Source organism: Drosophila ficusphila, unplaced genomic scaffold (assembly GCF_018152265.1).
Source record: "Drosophila ficusphila isolate 14025-0441.05 unplaced genomic scaffold, ASM1815226v1 contig_106, whole genome shotgun sequence".
NCBI classification, from domain to species: domain Eukaryota; kingdom Metazoa; phylum Arthropoda; class Insecta; order Diptera; family Drosophilidae; genus Drosophila; species Drosophila ficusphila.
Genome location: NW_025063993.1, coordinates 2,547,638 through 2,570,418, shown reverse-complemented (window position 1 = coordinate 2,570,418; position 22,781 = coordinate 2,547,638). Strand labels below are relative to the sequence as shown.

Below are 22,781 nucleotides of genomic sequence, written 5' to 3'. Positions count from 1 at the left end.
ACTGCACCTACGCTCCAAAATTTTGAAAACTCAAAGACATTTAGAAAATTCTATTCACGAAATGAATGGGCGAGCGAGCGAGACGGCGCTGCACGGCAAGAAAGAGAGGGCGCTACAGAATTGAAAAGAGAGGGCGCGAGCACGCGATGAATGGCTGCTCTCAAGTGCAGAGGACCGATCCCAACGATCCGATCGCGGGCCAAGGAGCCAGGCAATTTATGCTGCTGCTCAATGGCAGCAGATGGGCAGCCCCGCCACCCACTCTCCCTTCACTAATACACCGCCCACTCCACCCACTCCTCCCACTTCTCCCACCGCCCACGCCCCATGGCATAGAAAAATCTGTGTCTAAAATCGGACAAAAAGAATCGGGGGAATCGAATCGACGAGTGCAGTTCGGCGTCAAAGTTCAAGCGGTTTTCGCAGTCGAGCGGGGAGAATTCCACACTCTCCACATTTCGATGATGGGCTGTTTAGTCTAAACATGGCCGCGGCCACACCCAGTCCTCCAGTCCGGCCCGTATCCCCACTCCGGGCCGGGCCCGGGCCCGGGTTCGGATCTTGGTCTTAGTCAGCCGGTGTATCTATCAGTTGGCGGGGTGAAAATAAACAACAAAGGGGGAAATACACAAAAAAAGAAGAGCAGCGAATATGAACATTTCGTTCTCTAAACATTCCTGGATGTTTATGTTTCCCCTTTTCTCCGGGCGGAACTCGCAGTGCTCAAGTGCTGCTGGGCCTCCTCCGCTGAAACAAGATTCCGGAATGATTCTAAAACGCTTAGTTAGGGCTCCCTGTTTTCCGAAAAGAACCTCCCCTCCGCATTTCCATTTAACTTTCTCTCACATTGTAAACATTTCACTTGACGCTTGATGCTAAATTTAACATTTTCGCCTTCGGGCAAAACAGGCAAATAAATTACGGAAATAAACAAAAATGAGAAGCAGCAGCGGCAACAAAAAACCAATGTTACCTGCGCTTCGGATTGCGGTTTCTTTTTATCGCTGGAGAATTCAAAAAAAGAAAACGAAATATGTTGCGTAGAAATGGGAAATGCATGGGTGGCAAAAGGGCAGATAAAACTATAAACAATCGTCTGGGTTCATAGGGGGTCGATTAGGTTGGCATTTCGATGCGGACAACTAGCTGCAACTAAAGCGAAGTTATGTAATTGCTGCGCCTTTGGAAGACAACTATTACCAAATCTTACATATAATTGCTCAATTAAATTACATATTAAGCTTCCGGCAAAAATTTTAAAGATAATCGAATAAATGCAACTTACTCCTACCTGAGAACTTTTTTCGAAATATTTTCGCGAAAGGGGCTGAAATCAATTTTAGTGGATTTAAAATCAACGAATTTAAATTAGTTTTTGAGGTAACTTTAGTTTAGCAAGTATTCGTTTTTGTAAAACGATTAGGACAAGGACAGGACTATTATTTTTTTTTTGCTTAATAAAATCTGTCGTGAATTTGGACAAGTTTATAAACGAAGCATTGAGAATAATCGAACAGTATGAAAAGGGATCTAAATATTGACTTATCCAACTTTGATTGAACTTAGGTTCTACGTCACACTTAAAATCACACTGTTTTTTATTCGTTTCCCAAATTTTTCATTAATTCCTAAAAATGAGCGTTGTCGATGAGCTTCCGACCATTGAGTCCATAATCGACAACATGTTTGCCCGGCTGCGCATCATTGCCGTGGACGTGGAGAAGTTGCAGAAGGCGAAGGAGAAGCTGGGCAACATGCAGCGGCGGAAAACGTTCCGTAACCTTTTAGGCCCGGATGACGACGCCAGCTTTATTCGGGGTGGAAGCGGGGCGGAAGGGATGGACATCCACTCTAAGTACTCCTTATTTTCGGCGTATAACGATAACTCCGACGGGATCTCGGAGGAGGAAGTTGATTTTGAGGAGTTGAGTGAAGATCTGTGCCAAATCCCGTTCGAGGAAGATCGCTGGCACGGCTTCTTCCGAGGCTTCCAGATCCTGACCACTCCACACGCCCCCGATCCTAATGAGAACCGCAAATGTGTCGAGCTTTCAGCGATGCCGAATTGCGATAACGAGCTTAAGAAATATCTACGTGAGTTATTAAAAGCATATCATTTAGTGGTTCGTACACCTTATACTTATTTTATAAGCCAATGGCCATATGATGACATGTATTTTTAACTCAAAACAAGTCAAGCGAGATTCGCGTACTCAGGTGAACAATTTTAATAGCCATTGAATTTTTCCATAGACTTTTTTCAGTGCTTATTTATCACTAGCATCTAGCTCTTAAAGTTTTCTAGAAAAGACAATAATGGTTTATAAACCGAAAAGCGGACACACCCACAAGGCTGCCAGGCTAAAAATCGGGCATGACACATTTTTGGAAAATCAGGAGTAGATTCAAAGCGTCTACTTAATTTGTCAATCTAAGGGCGCCACGGAACTTAACGGTTTGTGGGCCGAAAAGTGGGCGAGGCACATACATTTAATAAACTTGCGCTGCGTACGTATTTAGGTATTTAGGTCGTTTAGTTTCCCGAGATCTTAACAATGATGATCTGACCAGGAATATACTTAATGGGGTGACTAGTGCTTCCCTTTACTTCTTACATATATATTTCACCAATTACAGAATACCCTATAAGTCGCAAGTAACGAGTATAGGTACATCCTTTAAGCATACAGAAGTAACAAATATGGACGAGATCCCCGCTAAGAAAATTTAAATTTAACTTAAATTTTTTGGTAAATCCCTAATACATTGGTACTCTTTTAAGCTGTTGTCTAAATTCTTTGGTATTGGTATAAGTATTATTATCTCTTTAAGTCAAGCCAGCGTACCCTTTCTGGATGTTTGGATAACGTGAACATAAAATAAAATCCATGTTATTTTCAGTAAACGGAGTCCGCTGCTTCCTGATCAATCTTTTCGTGGGCACCCAGCACGACAACCAGACTCTGATCGTAAAGCTGCGCGAGGCGGAGATCAGTGTGTCCAAGGAGTTGGGCTTCCCGGTGGCGTCCTCAATCATGGTGAAGATCTCGCCGCGCCACCAGTTTACCGGCGGTTTTAACACTCAGTTCCGCCTGGAAGGCAAGACGTCCGTCGACCTGGTGCAGGGCCAGAAGATAATCCTTACCGTAGATCGGGAGTTCTCCGACAGGTGCACCTCGGAAGTTGTCTACGTGAATGCGCGCTTCCTGATCGTCGACGTGCAGCAATTCGACTTCATCCTGATCGGCGATGAGATCCAGCTGATGGTGCAGAGCGTCCACACGGACCACCTCAAGTGCTGTGTGGCCAGGGGCGGTGCCCTGTACGCCCACATGCCCGTCCTGTTCCCGGCCAGGTGCCGCCGCTTCCGGATCTCGTATGAGGAGCTGGAGGATCTGACCTTTACCCGAGAGGTGGGTCTCAACGTGGTGGTGTCGCATATCGTGGGCACCCCGAAGTACCTGGACGACCTGGAGCATGCGATGTCCGTCATACAGTGCGATGGAATGCGGGTGTACGCAAGAGTGGTCCTCAACGAGATCCTGGGCTGCAAGGGTGAGCTGAACTGGGCCGTTAAGCGCTACGATGGCTTCTTCGTGGAGCTGGCCAAGCCGGCGGTTGTGCCGGACATCATGCACCTGTGTCCCGACGCCGAGTGCTTCATGCAGCTGGCCTACGCCTCCAAGAAGCCCATCATCTTCGATCCGAGGCTCCTTGACGAGCAGCAGCTCAGGGTGGACCCGGCGCACTATTACTACACGTTCTACTATCCCGATAAGTACCTGGTTTCCTGCCCTCCGTCGAAGAAGAGCTGCTACTTCCGCTACTTGCAAAGCGCGATCTTCGAGCAGATCTGCCCGGTGGCGCTGGCCAACAATCCGTACTGCGACCGCTCGCACACGGGAGCGGACAGCCTAGCCCGCGCCGTGGTCACCGCCTCCTTGGAGGTTCGCGCGGTGGCCATCGTCGTCATAGGGGTAACCACCCGGATGGTGCAGAAGATCGCCCACTTCCGGCCGCAGGCTCCTATACTCTTCGTCAGCCACATGCGCTCCGCCGAGGACTACGTTTCTATGTACCACAACGTCACCATGCTCCCGTATTGCACTGGGAGCCTGATCGCACACCGAAGAAACGTCTACCGAAAGGCCATCTATGCGCTGGCCTATCTGGTCAAGCTTAAGATCGCCAAGCACAACGATCCGGTGATTCTGGTGTACAACTACGAGGAGGGCACGACATTTCCCGAAAAGTACCTTATTTACAACCTGGACAAAACTTTCTTCACCACGCAAATGGCTGAGATTTTTTTCGCAGTGGACCCCTCCCAGAAAGGCCAGACCCTTAAGGATTTCGAGCCAGAATAGCTCCAGTATATGTGTGTAGATATTTATTTGGTTTGGTGAATAATCGGAATGTTGTGTTTTCGCCTACAATATACAAAACAAATACATACATAAATATATAGATACACATTTCCTACACTGATCTACAGGCTATCCATTAGCTTCTGTACAGAATCAATACCCGTAATCCTATAGGGGAGTTTCGTCTCTTAAGGTATATACAGACTATATACGGGAAATACTCGCTTTCCTTCTCTTTCTTTCAATTAAGCTTTACATTTTCAACAAAGAGTAACATATTATCTAGCTTATTATTTAGCCATAACCCAACTTCTTCGGGCTTAAGCGATAACCGAACCTTGAGAATCCGTAGATCAAATGTATCAGGTCGACTTAACAAGTAAAAAACGATAAATATTACAGCTTTTGCCTTTGGGTCGAGTTCGCTCAGGGGGTTTTTTGCAGGGCTCTAAGGGTTACGTGCTCATAGGCAGCCTTTAGTGTGGTGTAGCAATAACCCGCCATTCCGTTCATCTCTGCCTGAAAATTGGGGCCGCCGGTCAGATCGTCCAGCAGGGCCAACTCGGCACCCAAGTGGGGAACCGCAGCGCGCAGCATTGTGAGCATGGTGAGCGGTATCATGTTGTCCGCATTGAGCTGAGCGGCATTTGCTGTAAATAGGGTCGATAGTTCAACAGTTTCTCGAAATTCCTTACAGATGAGCACTCACCCGCCATGGCGTGTTCATATGCCTCCGTTAGCAGCTGCGTGCTGCGCTGTATCACAGTCAACATGTCCTGGGGACTAAACTTCTCCTGCAGTTCCTTTAACGACTGAACCGACTCTTCAAATTTGGGATCCAGCATCACATTTTGGAGAAATCTGAAACCGAAATAATAACTTTATTCTGCCATAATATTACTTGAAGGAAGAGAAGCATATAAGTAAGCATATAAATTCATAGACGTTAAACAAAATTATTAAAATATGGGTTTTCGTCTTTTTTGTGTTGCCTCGTAAATTAGCAGAGATGTCTCTAATTTCGTTAAAGTTAACCTAAAGCATCTATACAACCACTTGACAAATGTTGATTGAATTATTTTTTTCACCTCTCATGGCCCATAAGTTCAACTAGCTCTTGGTCCTTAAGTTTCTCGGCAAGATTTAGATTCTGCCGGTACATTTCGTCCTTGCGACTGTACTTATTCGCGTACAACACAAATAAGGTGGAGTAGATGCCCTCGGATAGCACCAGAGGGTACAACAGGGTAATGTGCGAAATAACCTCCCTGCTACCCTCCATGTGGCAATAGTCCTCGGGCAAAGCTGGGAACATCTTACGCACAAATCGGTAAATGCGTCGCGATATAGACTCCCACTCCCTCATCGCCTGCTTAGCGAGGATCGGGGTCGGTTTGACCTTCCAGTAGCCGTATGAGTAGTGGAAACAGTTGGCAATGCGCTCGTTTAAGGCGTACAGCGGATGATGCCGATCTTTGAAAGCCTGCTCTAGGTACAAACGTATGGAGGCCACATCCTGCTCCGTGAGCACCGAGGCCATTCCAAAACTGGGCACCTGCTCGAGCATTGCACTCGTCGTGGATGTTGTGGAGGTAATCGAGCAATCGCTGTTGTTCATGTGCTTCGAGATGCTGTTATTGTTGTTGTGACTTAATTTGGTAAAACTTTCGTTGAGCGTGCTTGACTCGTCAGCATTTACAGAATCATTGAGCAGACTTTGTTCCATCTGAAAGCTGGCCAGACTGCTGGTGTCCAAGTCGCGAGAGGAATTGTGACCCACAGAAAGCAAGCTATCCGCCCTCTGTAGTCCGCCTGGCTTACTGTTCAGCGTTTCTTGGGAGTGGATGCGGCGTGGCGGAAATCCCAGAAAGTCTAGAGCCGATGCAGCCTCCGTTTGCAGCTTGCTCAGTGGGTTTGTGGTGCTCCGCGCCTTAGCCAGTGGGGAAGATGTCTTCTGCGGCAGCGGCAGACTCAGCAGGATATTGTTGAAGTAGTTTCCAGGCTTAGCTCCCTCCCGAGCACGCTGCTTGCTCATATACACCGCTATGCAGTTCCACAGTTGAGCCGTGCTGAGCGACGGTTTCGAGTTCTTTCTCAGGGTGCCCACTGACGGATTTCCACCAGAGCTGCTACTGTTGGCCGTGCAATTGGCCAGGTCCGACTCAAAGTTGTTAAACAGCGAACGCCATTTGCGATTGTGATCCACCACTTGGCGACCAAGGGAACTGGAAGATAAGATATTATGTATTATTTTTTAAAATGGCAGGTAACGTTTTTTTTTTTTATTTAATTTGTATTTTATTGTTTTGATATCGTTGACTTACCTTGGGTATTTTGGAAATCGTCTATTTAGAACAAGTTCGCCGGCCTGAATTCGCACCGTTTCCCAGCTACCGCTCAGCTGCCCGAACATCTTATTGCCGATCAGCTCACAGGTCTCGTCGGACTCCCCGGTGGCAATGACACCGTTTCCTCCGGCCGCATCTCCGCTGGGCATATAGTACTCTCCCCGTCCATTGGGGCCGTGCAGCGTGAGCTCGCCCTCGTAGTAATAGTCGTTCTCAAACACCGCAACGCCACTACCCATTAGATCGTCTCCGGAGAAGTTGCCCTCGAAATAGTCACCCCGATTGGTAATGCAGCTGCCGATTCCCGATCGCTTGTTGTCCGCAAACATTCCCATGTACTTGTCTCCGCTTACCAGGTCCTCTATCACACCGTATCCACTGCGCACATTAGCCTGGTACTCGCCCACGTAGATGTATCGGTTGTTCCGCATCATTCCGTGACCGTGGAAGAGACCCTCGCAGAAGTTTCCCTCGTAAACTTCGCTTTCGGGGGAGTCCTTGCTGTGCATCTCGTAGACACCGTGACCGTGGAAGCGACCACCTTTGAAGTGACCAACGTACAGACCAGATGCGGGAATCACCATTTTGCCATAGCCTGAAATTTTGAGTTGCTTTAAAATGTTTTTTAAATAACGGTTGCATTGGTCGAATTCAATCTCTAAATGGGTAAAGAACAGTATAAAATTGTATGAAATTTTTCAGAATGCTGGTCTTAGAATTGTTTCTTTTTGGTCCATTTTTCTTATTTTTTCGGCTGGTATACCATAATTAGTTTGTTAACAGTCACTTAGTATCATATAATATGTCTAAATAAAATGCGGAGACTTCATTGTGCAATAATCCAATAAATGGTTTATGTATTCAATTTTTGAATTTAAACTCTTCTTTCCTGGATTGAATAATATCAACGTTAAACTATCAATCTTAGCCTTTGACTAACATTTTCGAAAAAATGTTTGGAATATAACTTTTAATTTTCCTTTTACTTAAATATTTTGACTTATCAAATGGATCACTCACCTTCGATGACACCATGATGCAGCTCCCCGCAGTAGACACTTCCGTCCGGATACTCCAGGTAGCAGTTTCCATGGAGAACACCCTTCCTCCAAGTACCGCACGCCTTCACCCGGGAGAACTTTGTGTGCTCCCGGCTGAACTCGTAACCCGTGGAGCGAGCACTGGGGACCGCACTGCCGAGAGGTCTTCCTAAGGACGCAACGATGCTCGACTGCAGCTGGTCCAGCCACACCTTGCGCATTTCCTGGGAGCGTGTTGTGACCAGAAAGGTTTTCTCCGGCGTTGTCAAGCGCAAGCTCAGGTCGCCCTCGGTCCAAACCCACAGCGTAGTCAGTGGATAGGAGAACAGGGAGTTTCCGCCGACCTGGCACAAAAAGTCGGAAAACAAGATGAAGCTGTAGCTGGATATACTGAGGCCAGAAGTGACGAGTTTCAGTGGCACTAAGGCAGATGTAAGGATAACCCTTCGTTGTCGTCTTCTGAACTGAACGATCCTTGGGTTACGATCGTTGCTGCTCCAGAAATCCCTGGTGTTCACGGCCAGTTCTTGGCTGATGCAGCTGAGCCGTGCGAATTCCGACCAAGCCACTCTGTGCTCGCCGTACTCCGGTTGCGTCCTCACTAGCAGTTCCATAAATTGCACAAACAGCTGATAAATGCTGAAGGGTTGCTGGAACAGCCGCGTCACGTAGCTCTCCTCGTTGAGTTCGGCCAGCGGACTGCTTAGTCCGGCCACGGCGGCCACCGCCTCACCAAAGCCATTAACCGAGTACACGTCGCAATATGCCTTGGTGTACCCGTCGAACAGCTCGATATACTCCTTGTAGTGGCAAATAAAAAGCAGATCGGCGGGCTGCACAAAGTCCGCTCGGTAGAATCCCTCCAACGAATGCAATGTCGCAACTAGTAAGCACAGCATGCGCTCCCAGCTGACCAGCAGGGGGCCGAGGACGCTGATCGCCTCCAGAGCTGATTGTCGCTGCCAGATCTCCAGCAACTGAACAGCTTGGCGATGCTTGAGAAGCAGCTGAAGCTGCGATTGCAGGTGACTTAGGTAGTAGTGATACTGCCTTTGGAACTTCCTTTGGTTTTGCAGCGTGAACCCCCCGGAACACATGAGCAGTCGCAGTTGGCGTGGCCACGCAGCACCTAACTGAAGCTGGAGAAGCGTCTGGGCATAGGTGCTGGACTGCTGCAGGTGGCGCATTGGAGGCGGTGGCTGGAGGGATTGTATCTGCCCGGAGGCATTAAGCAGCAGCGTGTGGTAGTCTCCGCAAGTTGCCTCTAGCGCCGAGTTCTGTTCGATTGGCAATGATGCCGCGTTATCCGCTATGGTAATCTCCATGGGCGAGCTGACATCCTCACCCAACTGGGAGTGGTTGTTAAGGCCCCAATGGTAGAGCCTTCCGTCCAGGGTGCGGGCCACTGTGTGCTCCAATCCGGCTGCGATGCTGCACACGCCCATGCTGTCCAGTTTTTGAAGGCGCATCACATTGGCTCTCCGAATGTGGTCACCGGTGCCGAGGAGGCCATTATTGGAGGCTCCGAAGGTGAAGAGCTGGGTGTGAAGCAGAGCGTACCCCTGGTGGAGCAGGTGCCTAGTGTTGGCCGCAAAGCTACGCACCGAGTTGTCACTGCTCAGGGATTTTACGGAGGCGCGCTCATCCTCAGGATCGTCCTTCGCACTGGCTAATTGCAACTGGAGCACATCGTCGGCCAGGTTGTAGGGTGCCACTAGCATCACAAAATGCTCATTTCCGGCGGCCAGATCAAGCAGTTCCTTGCCCTCTTCGTAAAGGCGCATATGGCGGGGTTGTTGCTCCGCATTGAAGACCTCGCCGCAGGAGCCCATGACATAGGTTTCTCCACTAGCGCCGACGAAGACTACGCCCTGAGCGGAACAGCAAACCCGCCGGATGCGAACGCCCTCGGCGAGCAGCTCCAATGGGTCGAAGGCGAGGGTTTGCCATGCGTGTGGGTGACCCACTTCCCTACCAGATCCGGTGATCTGGCGCTGCACAGAGCCGTTGCTTAGAACCACGAACAGCTCCTGGCTGCCGGAACAGAAGTCCATGTCTACCACATCCGTGCGTAGGATTTGAAGGTCCAGCTGTCTACGGTTGGCCTGTAGCTGGGCAGAGTACAGGGCGTGATCGGTGGTCAGGAGGAGCAACCCATCGCCAATGCTGCAGATCCGGGATGCGGGAGCCCGTCGCAAGGGAGGCAATCCGCGCCAGTGGAGCTGCAGTGCCCTGCCTTCATGATAGATGGCGAAGGACTCCTGATCCTCCTGACCCGCTGATGTCGAGTCATCCGACGCACTGGCCATGATGCACGAGTTGTTGTTGGAGATTCGACCAGGGCCAAAATTTTATAACACGACGCAGTTGCACGAATCGACTGCAGTCTGTTCTCACATGCTGCGCGTTCTGCAATTTCCGCTAGGCGCTCGGGACACTGTCTAACATTTTATGCCGCGAATTGGAACGCAAATTTTTAATGCCAAGGTATGAAAATCGTGAATTGCACTTGATATTTACTGGCTAATAAGAATTCATGTTTTTGTGATGATTTCTTGTTCTGAATGTGACCAGCGGTTTAATTTTCAGAAATATATATTTAGAAGCGGTATTCATGAAAAATAGAGCTTATCCAATTCTTGGTTTCGCTTAATTAAGATTTGCTAATATGTAAAGTTATTAGTTTTCAGTATCACAGCATTAAATAAAAACATATGTTTAATAGAATAATAATAAAAAAGGAATACAGCATTCTAGGTGACGTCACATTGCTGATTGCTTTCGTCACAAGCCTGTACAAAAATAAGTATATTTGTTAGTATTTTTTTTTTGAATTTAAGGCTCATGCTATTTTCTTAGTACGGTCTTACTGTTCTGTCCATCAGCTGATTGCTCAGAAACTTTCTGCAGATTTGTTTATTTCGCTTAAAATGTAGTTTTTCCCGTTATTCTTTTGAGAGTTACTCACAAGTAACACAAAAATATTCCGTCAGTAAGAGCGCAGCAATAGAAACAGGTAGGTTTCAGATAAAATATACAGCAGTTATACGGACTTGCATTCGCCCACAAAACTTGTTTTTTGGCCACGAACTCACCCTTTCAAAGCGGATTTTTTTACAGCTTGGCAATGGAGTCAGCCTGCGAGGGCACGACAGCATTGGCAGATGATTCCGGCCACTTTAGCTGCACCAGTGACGAGGGAGGTGGCGATTCTTGCCAAAAGCCGGAGTCGGAACGGGAACAGTCTATATTCCTGGTGCGGCAAGAACTTCTTCGGTCGCGCAGTGAGGTGGAAAGGCTGCTGAAGTCGGAGCAGTGGTACAAGCAGGAGCTCAAGTCGCAGAAGCACAGCAGGCTGGAGACACTGGAACGATTGTACGCCCAGGAGCGCAAATATCTAATGGAGAACCAAAGGCTGCAGCAAGAATCGATGCGCCTACACACACGGTGTGCCTCTCTGGAGAAGCAGCAGGAGCAGGAATCGCCAAAATCCCCTAGCACATCAGGATTTAAGAGGGACTCTGAATCTTCAGACTCGTCTTTTGAGTATAAACAACAGGAGGCCCGTTTACGGGATCAGCGTCAGTTGATAGACGTGCTTCGTAAGCAAAAGAAGATGCTTCTGGATGACATCCAGCGACTCAGCTTTGATCACGACGAAAAACTATCTCAGTTGCAGCAGACTTTGGCCGGCATGGAGCTGGAGAGCAAGCATATGACAGGGAAATGCAAGCAACTACTCGAACTTAAGAGCCAAATGGAGCACCAACTAGAGCTAAAAGGCAATGCCTTGCGTAGTGTCACCGCCGAGAGGGAGCAGCTCCGCCAGGTCATCGCCGAGCTAAACGAGACGCTGCAAACCCAGGAAAAATTGCTGGCGATAAAGGAACAGGAGTTCCTTGATTTGAAACAATACTACCAGCAAAAGTTGACTAGGGAAAGTAGCATAGATGTCATGCACTCCTATAGTATGAAGTTTCATAAAGAGATTAACAGCAAGACAAGTGAAATTGCCAGCCTTAAGAATTCTCTTAACGAGCTCCAGGCAGAGTTGATGATAATGTCACAGTTAAAGGAACAAAGCGAGGAGCAGCAACGCCAGTTGGAGCAATTGGAGTTTTCGCGGCAAGCTCAGCTTTTAGAGGAGGCCCAGCTTCGGCACAACGATGCTCTCAAATTGGAACAGGTGGAGCGTTTAACAATTTCTTTGGCTTCCTTACAACTAGAGAAAGAAAGCCTGAAAGAAAATTTAAAAGAAGCACAAACCACTCTTAAAAAACTGGAGCAAACGGTACGCACCCTAAATGGGCAGTATGCCGAAATGTGTTCCAAGTGCGAAGAAACCCAGATGCAGTTGGAACTAGAGAAAATCGAGATTGGCAAATTAAAACAAGAGAGTTCCGTCAAGGAAACTGAGTTAACGCAAAAACTCCAAGCCTATGCAGTTCAGTGCGAGCAGCTAGAGAAAGCATTGTTCCAGGCCGAGTCCCAACTGGATATCCAAAGCAAAAATGCTGAGATCTGGCAAGAGCAGTTAAAAACGATCGAAAGCTCAAGGCAACAAGAAATAAATACATGCCAAGCGACTCAAACGGACTTTGAGGACCCGATTCTAACCCAACGCATAGAGTCTTTGGAGCTCCAATTGGCAGACGTCAAGGCCCAGAAACTGCAAACAGTTTCCTTACTCCAAAAGCTGCTCCAGCAACAAGATGCCAAAATCAAGAGCACAAACAAAATGGAAGCAGACTGGATACAACTTCTAGGTGCACTGCAAGCCACTCAACATTTGGAACTGGAGATGCGGGCAGAGCTTCAACAGAAGACGATTGAGTTGGAGCAATTAAATGAACTGTTTGCTGGTCAAAATGAAGAACTTCAAAAGCTGCAAAAACTGAGCCTGGCAAAGGACGAGGAGAATCGTCTAGAGTTACAGCTGCTAAAGGAAACATTCCAAGAGAATCTGGATATACACTCTGCTGATTCTATTAACTTACAAAGGCTACAAAGCCAGGTAAAATCTTTGCTGGAAGAGCGAGAGAAAGCTAATCGAGAGGAACGCAAGGCGGTCGACTGCTTGCGGTCTCTGGGTCAAGTTCTCGAAATGGAAACGGGGAGAAGGCTGCCACACATTAAAAGCTGGCCACAATTAGCCAAACTTCTTCGAAAAGAACTGCGGAACGGGAGAGTTAATAACCGAAAGGCTGAGGAGTTGCCTGGACTCAAAACAAAGCTGGCGGAGATGAGCGGAAGGCATGAGCAGGCCTTAAAAAAAATTAAGGTAACCGCCAAAGTTAAAAATCATTAACAAAAATAAGGGGTAAATTCATAAAGCAGAGGCGTTGCTACTCTTAACAAATTATACGCAAAATATGCGATTTGTTAGAAGCTAAACCCTCTGATTATTATTCACTAACGTACTGGTCAGCTTACTGCGTGTAACACGAGATTAAAAAATATCGTTTTCCACAGTTTCTGGAACAAACGTTGGCAGCGGAGAGATCGCGCTTTGAAGCCTCGGATTCGGGAAAATCGACGGCGAGCACCACGCCCCAAGAACCCGCCCATGAGGTGGCTAATCTGATCGATGATTACAAGAAGGTAATTTGATAGACTTGGATAAGCTGATCTGGACATTCAATTAAATAATTTTTCTCCCCACAGCTTGTTCAACAAACCGCCAATGAGACTCGTCGTCCAACCAACAGCTTCATCCTGGAGCTGATCGAGCGAAGCCAGCGATGCCAACCGAATTTGTGCCAATTAACCGACGATATTTCAGCATGTCGTTCAGATATGGACGAGCTAAACATGCTACTTATGGCTGGTCGGGATCAAACAAGGGTGGAGGTCATGCCATCCCTTATGGAGGAACTGCGAGCGGTAGCAGAGCACTCTTAGAATGCCTAACTTAATTTTCACAAAAATTTTCGCAGTAATTTCTGTTGAGTACTTAATTTATTTGTTTGTCTCGAATTTAGTTTGTCATTGAAAAGTGAAAAAATTAAGTTTATATTTGTGTTAACCCTAGTCTCATGGTGTTTATCCTGTTGTAAATTACTTAGATCAATTTACGAATATATAATATATTGTTTGTTTTTGTATTCTTTAGATTTATTTATATTTTGTTTATTTAAATAATTCAATTTATTAGTTAAACGTTAAAACGCCAATCTACAAACCTATTTACCCCATAATATAGTATACGTGTAATGTTACGTAAACCTTATTGGGTTGTCACATAATATATATTTATTTATACATATATATAAAATAAAATTATTTTGTGTCAGATCAATCAATGCAAGTGTTTCATTTCTTCCTTGGGCACAAGGGTATCGCAGTGCCATCATTTGTTGAAATTACCTCTCTCTTTACCATGACCGTATTTCCTTCGTCGTCCACCTCTAAAATTTCCTTTATTTCGCCTCTTCGACTACGGGTTAACCCGCACTTCTTCTTTTGGGTTTTGTCCATGCATATGATAAGAAGAAAGTGGTCTATTAGTTGAGATGGGTATAACACCTTAGTCACCCTACAGGAAGCCGTAAACTTGGGGCATATCATTCCGGCACATTCCCAGCCATCTAAGAAAAAGTAACAACGTTAAACATGTACTTGTTGTCAATAGTATAAGTATTTACCCTTAGTTTTTCTAACCTCCGCTCTTTCCATGTCTGTATTAACGTTTTCAAGTGGGTCGGCCTTTTGCTGAAGAAAACAGACACCATAGAAGAAAACTTTTTAGTGTGACGCTTTCGAACTTACGATTTGCCCATAAACAGATATCCCTAACCCTCCAAATAATATTAGGGAGTGGAATATATTCATGACTGGTCCTCGCTGATACAGTTTTCCAGTAAGAATGACTGATGTGATTTACAACTGACTCCGTTTGGTAACCGAACAAAATTGATTATTATAAATAATAATTGTAGGATATTGTTGGTATTTGAAGAGGTTTGTGCATTAAAAAATGTTTGGTGGAGGTCTCCCGTGAATGATGTAAGATGTGCCAAATCGATTTTGTGCCTTCACCTTCAATCAGAGACGGCGGCATTTTTCCCTCTTCCCTGGAATGCATTAAACGAAGGCACCCGACACCGCCCTTGGCATTGTCAACGCCTCAAAATGGGACCGCGAGGGGTTCGCAGGAGGACGGCGAACCACTTGGGTATTGATAAATGCGTTGAAAACTAAGCGACCGCCCAGTGGATTACCACCTCCTCACGCCAGCCCCCGATCCTCGGAAAGCACCTCCCGCAGCCAGCTAGCGATGAGGAGCAATCGACCACAATCGCTGGTCAAATTCAATTGGCGCAATTTTTCATCTGCGGCTCCAAGGGATCCGATCTGGCGGATCCTTTTGGGCTGCTGCTGCTGCCGTCTATTGTTGCTCTGGGCTCTGGCAATTGTTCTCGGCTCTGGATCTCTGGAGCTATGGAGCTGTGGAGCTGTGGAGCTGTGGAGCTATAGAGCTGCGGAGCCCTCGGCTCAAGGTTGTTTATTTTGAAAAATCACCATCACCCGATCGTGGCCTGTGCCGACGGCTGGGGATTTAATTCTACTCTGGACATTTATAAATTGCATTCAATTTATACACAACACGAAAGCGTGATTTTTACATTTTTACAATCTGGCGAATAATAGATCAGCGTCGTATTATTGCCGACTCCTCACTGCAATGCTCTTCTGAGCAATCGATGCATTTTGAGTCTCCAGCCTGTGGCACGAGGAAGGGCTCCTTCGCTTTTGGATTGACGGAAACGAAATTGGTTCAGCTGTAGGTCTAAAGCAGGATGAACGACGAATGCATGATTGGCTTTAGGATAACATTTACAAAAGTACGCATCTGTTTGGTTGGTCCCCTTTACCTTTTCGACCGGCTTTTACGAAGTCTTACGAAAAGAAGCTACAATCCCAGTTTTTAACGTACTTGTTTTCCTTTTATTAAACTTAGATAAACTCAACTGTATCGATTATTTAATTAACCAATTGGGATAGGATTTTTGGCGGTAGGCAACTAACTAGTTGAAAGTTGTATTGTGTTCTGGTTGAATATTTTCCCGCGATTGCCACCATTTCCCCACCTCAACCAGCCCCTTAACAACTTATCCATGCTCCCTTAAGTTTAAGAATCGTTTCGTCCGTCCAAGGGTATCATTTGATTCGATGAGAGTGCTTTTTGTTGTACTTTGCTCTGACTCTTTGATTTCGGTTGCGTGTATTGGTATTGGTATTGGGCAGGTCGCTCATTAAGGGCGGAGGTAGTTGGCGGGAAGAGGGCATTCCGGCCAAACAAAAGGCATAAACATTTAATTCTCACCAAAGCGATTGATGCGGTCGCAGGGGCAGAGCGACCGTGTCGAGCTCCGACCGTCTGTCAGCTTGTCTGGGGATACGATCCTTCTTCTCTGCCAGGGTCTCAAATCTCGAGAGCCAGTCCTAGTGCCAAATTGCAAATGCAACTTGTTAACCTTGAAATCCAAGCGGACGGATTGGCCAGCGGACAGATAGTCAAGGAGCCTGAACCGCAGACCCCGCACAGTATGAGGCATTTAGTCAGTCCTCGTCTTCGTTGTTGTTGTTTTTTTTCTGCTGCTGCTGTTGTTGTTTTTGTTGTTGGTGCTGTTGATACCACTACTGCCGCTGTTGTTGTCCGTCTGCCGATCACTCGTTTGTCTAGCTGCTGCCCCCCGCTTATGTACTGCTACACTCGAAATCGAAAATATTAACCCATAGGAAAATTATAGCTCACGCTACAGACATATGTATTTAAACATATTAATTACAGCTCATTTTCATTATTGACCTATATTATACCTTTTCACAAGCCCAAGGCTGTTGTGCAACTCTGCCCAGAAATAAAATAAAAAGAATTTTACAGGAGCAAATGAGGAAAAGGGGCAAACACCTTTTGAAATAATGCTTTGTTAATTTATTAAGATCTAGAGTATTCATTTTTCTGAAGTTTAATTGTTAAAATGATTTTAAGCATTAAATTGTTATTCTTTTACTTCTGTAAAATAAGTTTATATTAGTGTATGTGTCCTAAAAGAAATCATGATTCCAACTAATATAATATAATAAATTTAAAAGGTACTATAAAAAAAACAATAAATAATAAAATATCGTAATAAAAATTTCGTGATTATTTTTTGTCAGTGCACTCAGCATATTGAATAATGCGTTTGTGGCCAGATGAATGACACTTCATACATGCGTCCCTGGAGCTGCAACTTGCAACTGGCAAATGGCAACTGGCCACGAACTACTCGCATCCAGAGAGGCCAGAAGGGTTAGGATGCTGCGTCTGCCTCCTGGTGGTGCATATTTCATGCGTAAACTTTGGCTTGGGCATCCGCCACTATTCGTCATTTGTGCCGGGCCATGTCAGTGCTGTGTTTGAAAGAAATTCGTTTAAATTGTCAATTGTCTGGGGTCCTACGGCTGCGGTTTTGTGCTCCTGCTCCTCGGCCGGCCGGGAACTGGTTTCCAGCGACTCCTAATGAGGCCCATCAGCGGAAAAAATGGGCGTAGGGAGCGGGGGGCGAACCGAACCCTTTTAGCATGGTGGTGGTCGGTGGCCCCCACAGTGGCTCTCGTCCCAGGGCCTCGGTGCGTTTGCATTTAGCTGGCCAGGCACATTAAAGTCGAGTCAACTTACCCACATTCGAGAAGCATGTTTAGTGCCCTGCCGGCTGTTCCCATACCCAAACCTATTCCCTGAATCCCAGGGAAGCCCAAGCACATCGCACTCCCACCGGAGGGGCCATTTCCATTCTGATTTGGTTTAAGATTCGGATGCGGATCGGATCCTGCTCACTGGGTGTTGCAATGTCATTCCCCGCATTTTATACACTCGTCGCACTTTACTGCACGGCCATAAATAAACTTGTATCTTTAAGATAGAAATAGTCGTAAAAATCAGCAAATGACCCCGAATCCCTCGATCTCCTGGAGCCCCCCACGTCTAAGCGGCGTGAGAGCTTTTAGCCAACTCGAGACGAAGTAAATCCGAACCCAGAGAGCCATCAAACTGGGGAAAGATCGAGTCAGGCCATTTGGAGCATCCGCAGAACATGTGTAAGTTCCATATTAAATTTTATATTTAGCGCACGACTTTGTGCGCTTTATTTTCCCTTTTAGAATTTTGCATACAATGACATTGCAATGAAGATCTCTGTAAGATGATTTGAAGATATCCTGGATGAGATCGTGATTGAAACGAACAATGGCGGTCATTAGGAAATTGACGTTATGCGACTGCTGAACCATTTAAAGCGTCCTGAATCCGAACAACAAGAACCCAATTTCGGGAGGCTTAGAATGATGAATCTCGATCATTAACATTTTTAATTATTCTCCCTGCCCATGTCGAAAGCCATTTAAATTATAAATTACACAGTTCCCCTCCCCGCGTTTTCAATTTAAATACATTATGCGTAAGAAAGTTATTATCACTCCTAACAAGCCTCCCAACAGCCAGAAGTGGCTGCTGGCCTTTCTTTAAGCATAAATCATAATTATATTCAGCATTTACATCTGCCTCTCCCACCTCGGATGTTATAAACACGCCTTTGCGATGATGAAACATCTCAATGAACCTGTAATGCCGAGCTACGTGGGCACATTTAATTCTCCTTCTGACGCTGCTGAAACACTTTGACCCAATTCATTTCAATTCAATTGAAACATTTCTGAAGCATTTAAAGACCAGCCATAAAAGGCAGTTGAAATGGGTTTCTCTTGACGAGAACTTGAGACGGTAGTTGCTGGTTCATGGAAGATCATAAAAAATAATTAAGAAGTCGGTAAGATCTAGCTTCTTCGTGTAATGTTCTTTGTTAAACACGGTATCAGAAATCACTATCTGAGGCTAAAGTCTTACTAAATATATGTTTATTAGAAAAAATAAACAGATGTTAGTTTGAACTTGCTTTAAATCATTTACAATGCGCGAGTATTTTTAGTTATACTTTTAGTTTTACCTCCAATATAACTATTTATGTTAAATATTATATAGAGTATATATAGAGTATCATCGCTTCGATGCTCCAAACACTAATTAAGACTGTTTCGGTTCTCTTGGTGTTTCCATTATTTGGACCTCGGTTATTTAATCAATGGGGGCTCAGTTGCGTGTACTCCACATAAAAGGGAAGACTCTCCAGCGAGCGCTCATCTCGAGACTCAGCATCACAGCGTCCAGATTGGTACATTGATCTTGGCCCATTACGAAATAGTGGAAAGAACCGTTAAGATCCACGGATAGCGAACGAAATCAATGACCCAAAACATTTTTGGGTTGCCCACATTCAGCTGTTTTGATTACGTCAAATGGGATGCCAGCCGCTCCAGTATGAGGCTGCGAGCTGGGCGGCTTCGATCGATAACTGTGTAATGCATTAACATTTCTCGATTCCAGGGCAGGGGAACCAACGGAGCCAGGGACAAAATGTCAATGGGAGAGTCTAGTTCCTGGCCTGGCGTCTCACCAGACGACATGCAAATAGCAAACAGCAAATAGCAGCCAGCAAATGGCCAGATGCCTGATGGCTGATGCCTGAGCCGAGGTCCACGACCAGGTTGATGCTGAATCTGCTGCCGAAGGGGCCCATGTGGCCATGCAATTTAGTCAAAGGCCCTAACGGCATTTGAGCCAAATGCGTTTACGTTTACGCATCCGCTATAAACTCGTATGCCGGGTTGTTGCTGCCACTGGAGCTTGCCGGTTCTCTAAGCCGGGAACTCGGAGCAGTGTTGTCGCTTTAGCCGTTTTATGGATAGATCTTCGAGCTTCAGACAAAAACGAAATGATTGAAGAAAGCAGGCAACTTTTTCTACTCTTCATTTTAGCCCATGGAAAAGGCTTCGGGTTTGGGTTTTCCAATTCGAAAATCCATTTTACTTACTTATTTAAAATGAATCTTCCTACCAAGTAAGACAAATTGTTCTTTTAAGAATCTTTTAATTTTTTATAGTTTTTCTTAGCAACCACGAACTAAGAACTAAGTACGTTCTTAAATATTTTCTTTACAATTAATATTAATATCATACAATACTTTTGGATACTATCTTTTATTTTTCTTTCCATCCCTTGGCCTTTATATGAAACCAGTCAGATGTGGCTCTGAATCCCTCAACTCTCGCTCGAAAAGGTGTTGGCAGCGAACTCAGAACCCAGAACCCAGAACCCAAAACCAGTTGGCGGAGTTATACTTATGCTTTAAGCAGGAGGATGCGACAAAACTGTGGCTCTGGGCTCTGTGGCTGGGTCTGCGGATCCGCTTCCTTCGGCCCGACGGAGCTGGGTACTGTTAATTGGACCTGGGCTGCTCGCCAGCCTGCGCCCCTCCCCCTTCCCACGTCCCCCTTCCCTGCTTCCCTTGCTTCCCTTGCTTCCCTGAGTTTGGCAGTGCGTGGCGCACTTAAACGAGGTTAACTGTACTGCGAAGGCATCGCTCGTCTCTGGGCCGCCGCGCAAATTTAATTTCAACTTACGTCAACGCCAGCGCTCCGGGGCCCGAGATCCAAGATCCCAGTTCCAAGTTCCAAGTTCCAAGATCCGAGCGGTCAATGCACGCATTACCAGTTACCAGTTCCCCACCGCCAGCTTATCGGCCAGCGATCGCTGAGCCCCGGCACTTTAGCTCCCAGCTCCCAGCTCCAGCTCCCAACTCCCAACTCCTCCTCTCGGTCTGCGGGAATAAAAGCCCATCAAATCAGTAACGTGAGGCTGCCCTTAGGGCCCTCGGTCTGCACTCTCTCCATAAAGCGGTCATAACATTTGCACCACAATAATAGCTGTAATACCCACCGCCGCCCAGCCCCCATTCATTGAAGGATAATGTTACGGTTAATGGCGCGGCCGGGCGAGTAATTTAATTTACTCGTACACTCACCACATGCCCCCAACAAACGAACAACGCGAATTATTATGGCCGAAAATCGCGACTAGACGGCTTCGCAGACGGTGCGCAGATGGAGCTGCAGATCGAGTCGCAGATCGAGATACAGATGGAGATGGAGACGGAGTTGGAGTTGGAGATCCCGCGCTTCGCGACCATCGGCCATTGTCAGTCGGCCAGACTTTGGAGATGAGACAGTGAAGGCTGGCAGTCGGCCAAGTTGGCCCGAACAAATTGCTGGTCTCTATTGCTATAATTTTCATTGAAACTTTGTAAGCGATGCAGTATTTACGGGAAATTTGGGATTTGGGAAGCTGATAGGATCGATGAAATAAGTACTGGTTGAGTGTGTTACATTGCAACTAAAAACAAAGGTTTCGGACAATAGTTGTATTGTTAAAATAAAATTATTCGTAGGTACTGTTATACTCTGGCAAGGTGTAATAAACAATTGTTGTAATAAATTTATTGTTGATCTAAGTGGTCTTTCCTTTTTTATAAAAGACAACAGAACAACAGGTAAGCATATCTGGATCAAAGTGCTGTTACTTAAATAAATATTTATTGTTCAAAGAAGTACAAGTATTATAGCAATGCAAAGGATAAAAGCCTTTTCTTTGATTTTATTTAACTAGAAAACATTACTTGGACCTACTTTTTTCCGTGCAGTCCATCTCCAACAGATTTTATTACACTCGCCCGCAGCCATATTAGATGGCGATCGTGGTTACTGGCTTTTACCCATTATGCCATAAAGCGTTACCAAATCGCCATTAGCACGTCAGGAGGTACGCCTCTGTGGGCGAGGATTGGCAATGGTATTGGAAGTGCAGGACTTGAGGAAAGTGGATGTAGGTGGCGGCCATCGACTATCAATTGATCAAATGAAATTCTTCGATATCAATGGACACATCGACAAGGATCGATAATGATAACGATAGTGGCGACGTCCATTATGAAGGGCCTGGAGCTGGCCAACGCGGATGGGCCAGTGATGAAATTGTTGGCTTCGATTTTGGCTAATTGCAGGAGTCCATTTGAAATGCCTACTTAGGGCTAATTGGTCCCCTCGGAAGCGCCGCCAAGAAATGTACAAACATTTCACGCTGTGCCTGTCATGGATGTTGTAATTGATGCTGCCGCCTGCAGGCTCCGAGTTCCAGGTTCTGGGTCCCAGGTTCCAGGTTCCTGCAACATTGTGTGCCATGTCAGGAGATGTCAACTGGCCAGTGATGGCGACGGGACCACGATGTCCGAGTCGCCAAGACCAAGACCAAGACCACGACTATGACTCCCGACTATGACGATGACGATGACGATGACGACGAGGACGGTGAATCTAACAACTTTGATTGACTTGTGATTTGAAGGCGCGCCTAATTGAAGCGAGGCGGCTGTAAAAGAGAGAAGCACATTCTGGGACTGGACTTCAGTTTTGGATTGCACTGAGCCAATTGAAGGCCTGTAATCATTATTGATGTAAAGTAAAGAAAGTATATACGTTGACTTTATAAAAAGTATTGGAATGATAGTAAATGCCTTGCTGTTTGGAGCTTATCGAGACGCCAAACAGTCTTCTAGTTGGGTACCCTTTGATTAACGAAATAAAGAAAAAAAAGTTAAAAAAGTGAAGTTCTTGAATCGGCGAAAACCTATAATAATAACTCCTAAACACTGAACATTTAATAAAATATATCGTTATTTGAAGACCTTTATACCTCGATTACTCCCTTTTATTTATCAGGGGTAGGCCCACGAAAAGCGTGAGCGGAAGTTTATTTATTAGTACATTTGATTGAAAGCATTTCGCAGGCATCCCTTGGCGGCGAAATATAATGACTAGAGCGTTTATCTCAGTGCCTTCGGCTTGACAAGAGCTCCTGTGTTGACTGCTCTGGTAAAATGTTCGTGAGAAATGTCATTAATACGAGCGATGTGACTGCCCGGAGATGTGGATGTGAATGCTGCCAGGCCAGCCTCCCTTGCCGCCCTTTGCCACCCGATCCGCACCGCATTGTTGCACTTAATTAATGTGAGGATGGGGCTGGGGATGGGACTCCTTCCGTCCCGCCTCGTCCACCTCGTCCCTCGCATCTCCTCGCCTTCTCCTGGAGA

The 22,781-nt window shown here is 46.1% G+C and overlaps 4 protein-coding genes across 5 annotated transcripts; 2 read left to right on the top strand and 2 right to left on the bottom strand.

Moving 5' to 3' along the window:
• Positions 1 to 1,536: 1,536 nt before the first annotated feature.
• Positions 1,537 to 4,488, top strand: LOC108088879. The gene is made up of 2 exons (XM_017186874.2): positions 1,537 to 2,094; positions 2,902 to 4,488. Exons 1-2 carry the CDS (start codon positions 1,635 to 1,637, stop codon positions 4,365 to 4,367), a joined length of 1,926 nt encoding a protein of 641 aa, XP_017042363.1. The 5' UTR covers positions 1,537 to 1,634; the 3' UTR covers positions 4,368 to 4,488.
• On the bottom strand, positions 4,369 to 10,319 carry LOC108088878 (alsin homolog). The gene is made up of 5 exons (XM_017186873.1): positions 7,736 to 10,319; positions 6,692 to 7,310; positions 5,456 to 6,592; positions 5,077 to 5,228; positions 4,369 to 5,017 (listed from the first exon to the last, which is right to left on the bottom strand). The coding sequence occupies exons 1-5, from the start codon at positions 10,062 to 10,064 to the stop codon at positions 4,794 to 4,796; spliced, it is 4,461 nt and encodes a 1,486-aa protein (XP_017042362.1). The 5' UTR covers positions 10,065 to 10,319; the 3' UTR covers positions 4,369 to 4,793.
• A 313-nt stretch (positions 10,320 to 10,632) lies between these two features.
• LOC108088917 (interaptin) lies at positions 10,633 to 13,855 on the top strand. Of its 2 annotated transcripts, none has more exons than XM_017186932.2 (4): positions 10,633 to 10,771; positions 10,876 to 13,036; positions 13,228 to 13,356; positions 13,420 to 13,855. In XM_017186932.2, exons 2-4 carry the CDS (start codon positions 10,883 to 10,885, stop codon positions 13,654 to 13,656), a joined length of 2,520 nt encoding a protein of 839 aa, XP_017042421.1. In that variant the 5' UTR covers positions 10,633 to 10,771; positions 10,876 to 10,882; the 3' UTR covers positions 13,657 to 13,855. The 2 variants fall into 2 exon arrangements, with proteins under 2 accessions (XP_017042421.1, XP_017042422.1); XM_017186933.2 differs by having other exon boundaries at positions 10,861 to 13,036.
• Positions 13,856 to 13,984: 129 nt separating this feature from the next.
• Positions 13,985 to 14,658, bottom strand: LOC108088918. The gene is made up of 3 exons (XM_017186934.2): positions 14,524 to 14,658; positions 14,400 to 14,466; positions 13,985 to 14,342 (listed from the first exon to the last, which is right to left on the bottom strand). Exons 1-3 carry the CDS (start codon positions 14,584 to 14,586, stop codon positions 14,068 to 14,070), a joined length of 405 nt encoding a protein of 134 aa, XP_017042423.1. The 5' UTR covers positions 14,587 to 14,658; the 3' UTR covers positions 13,985 to 14,067.
• Between the last annotated feature and the right edge of the window lie 8,123 nt (positions 14,659 to 22,781).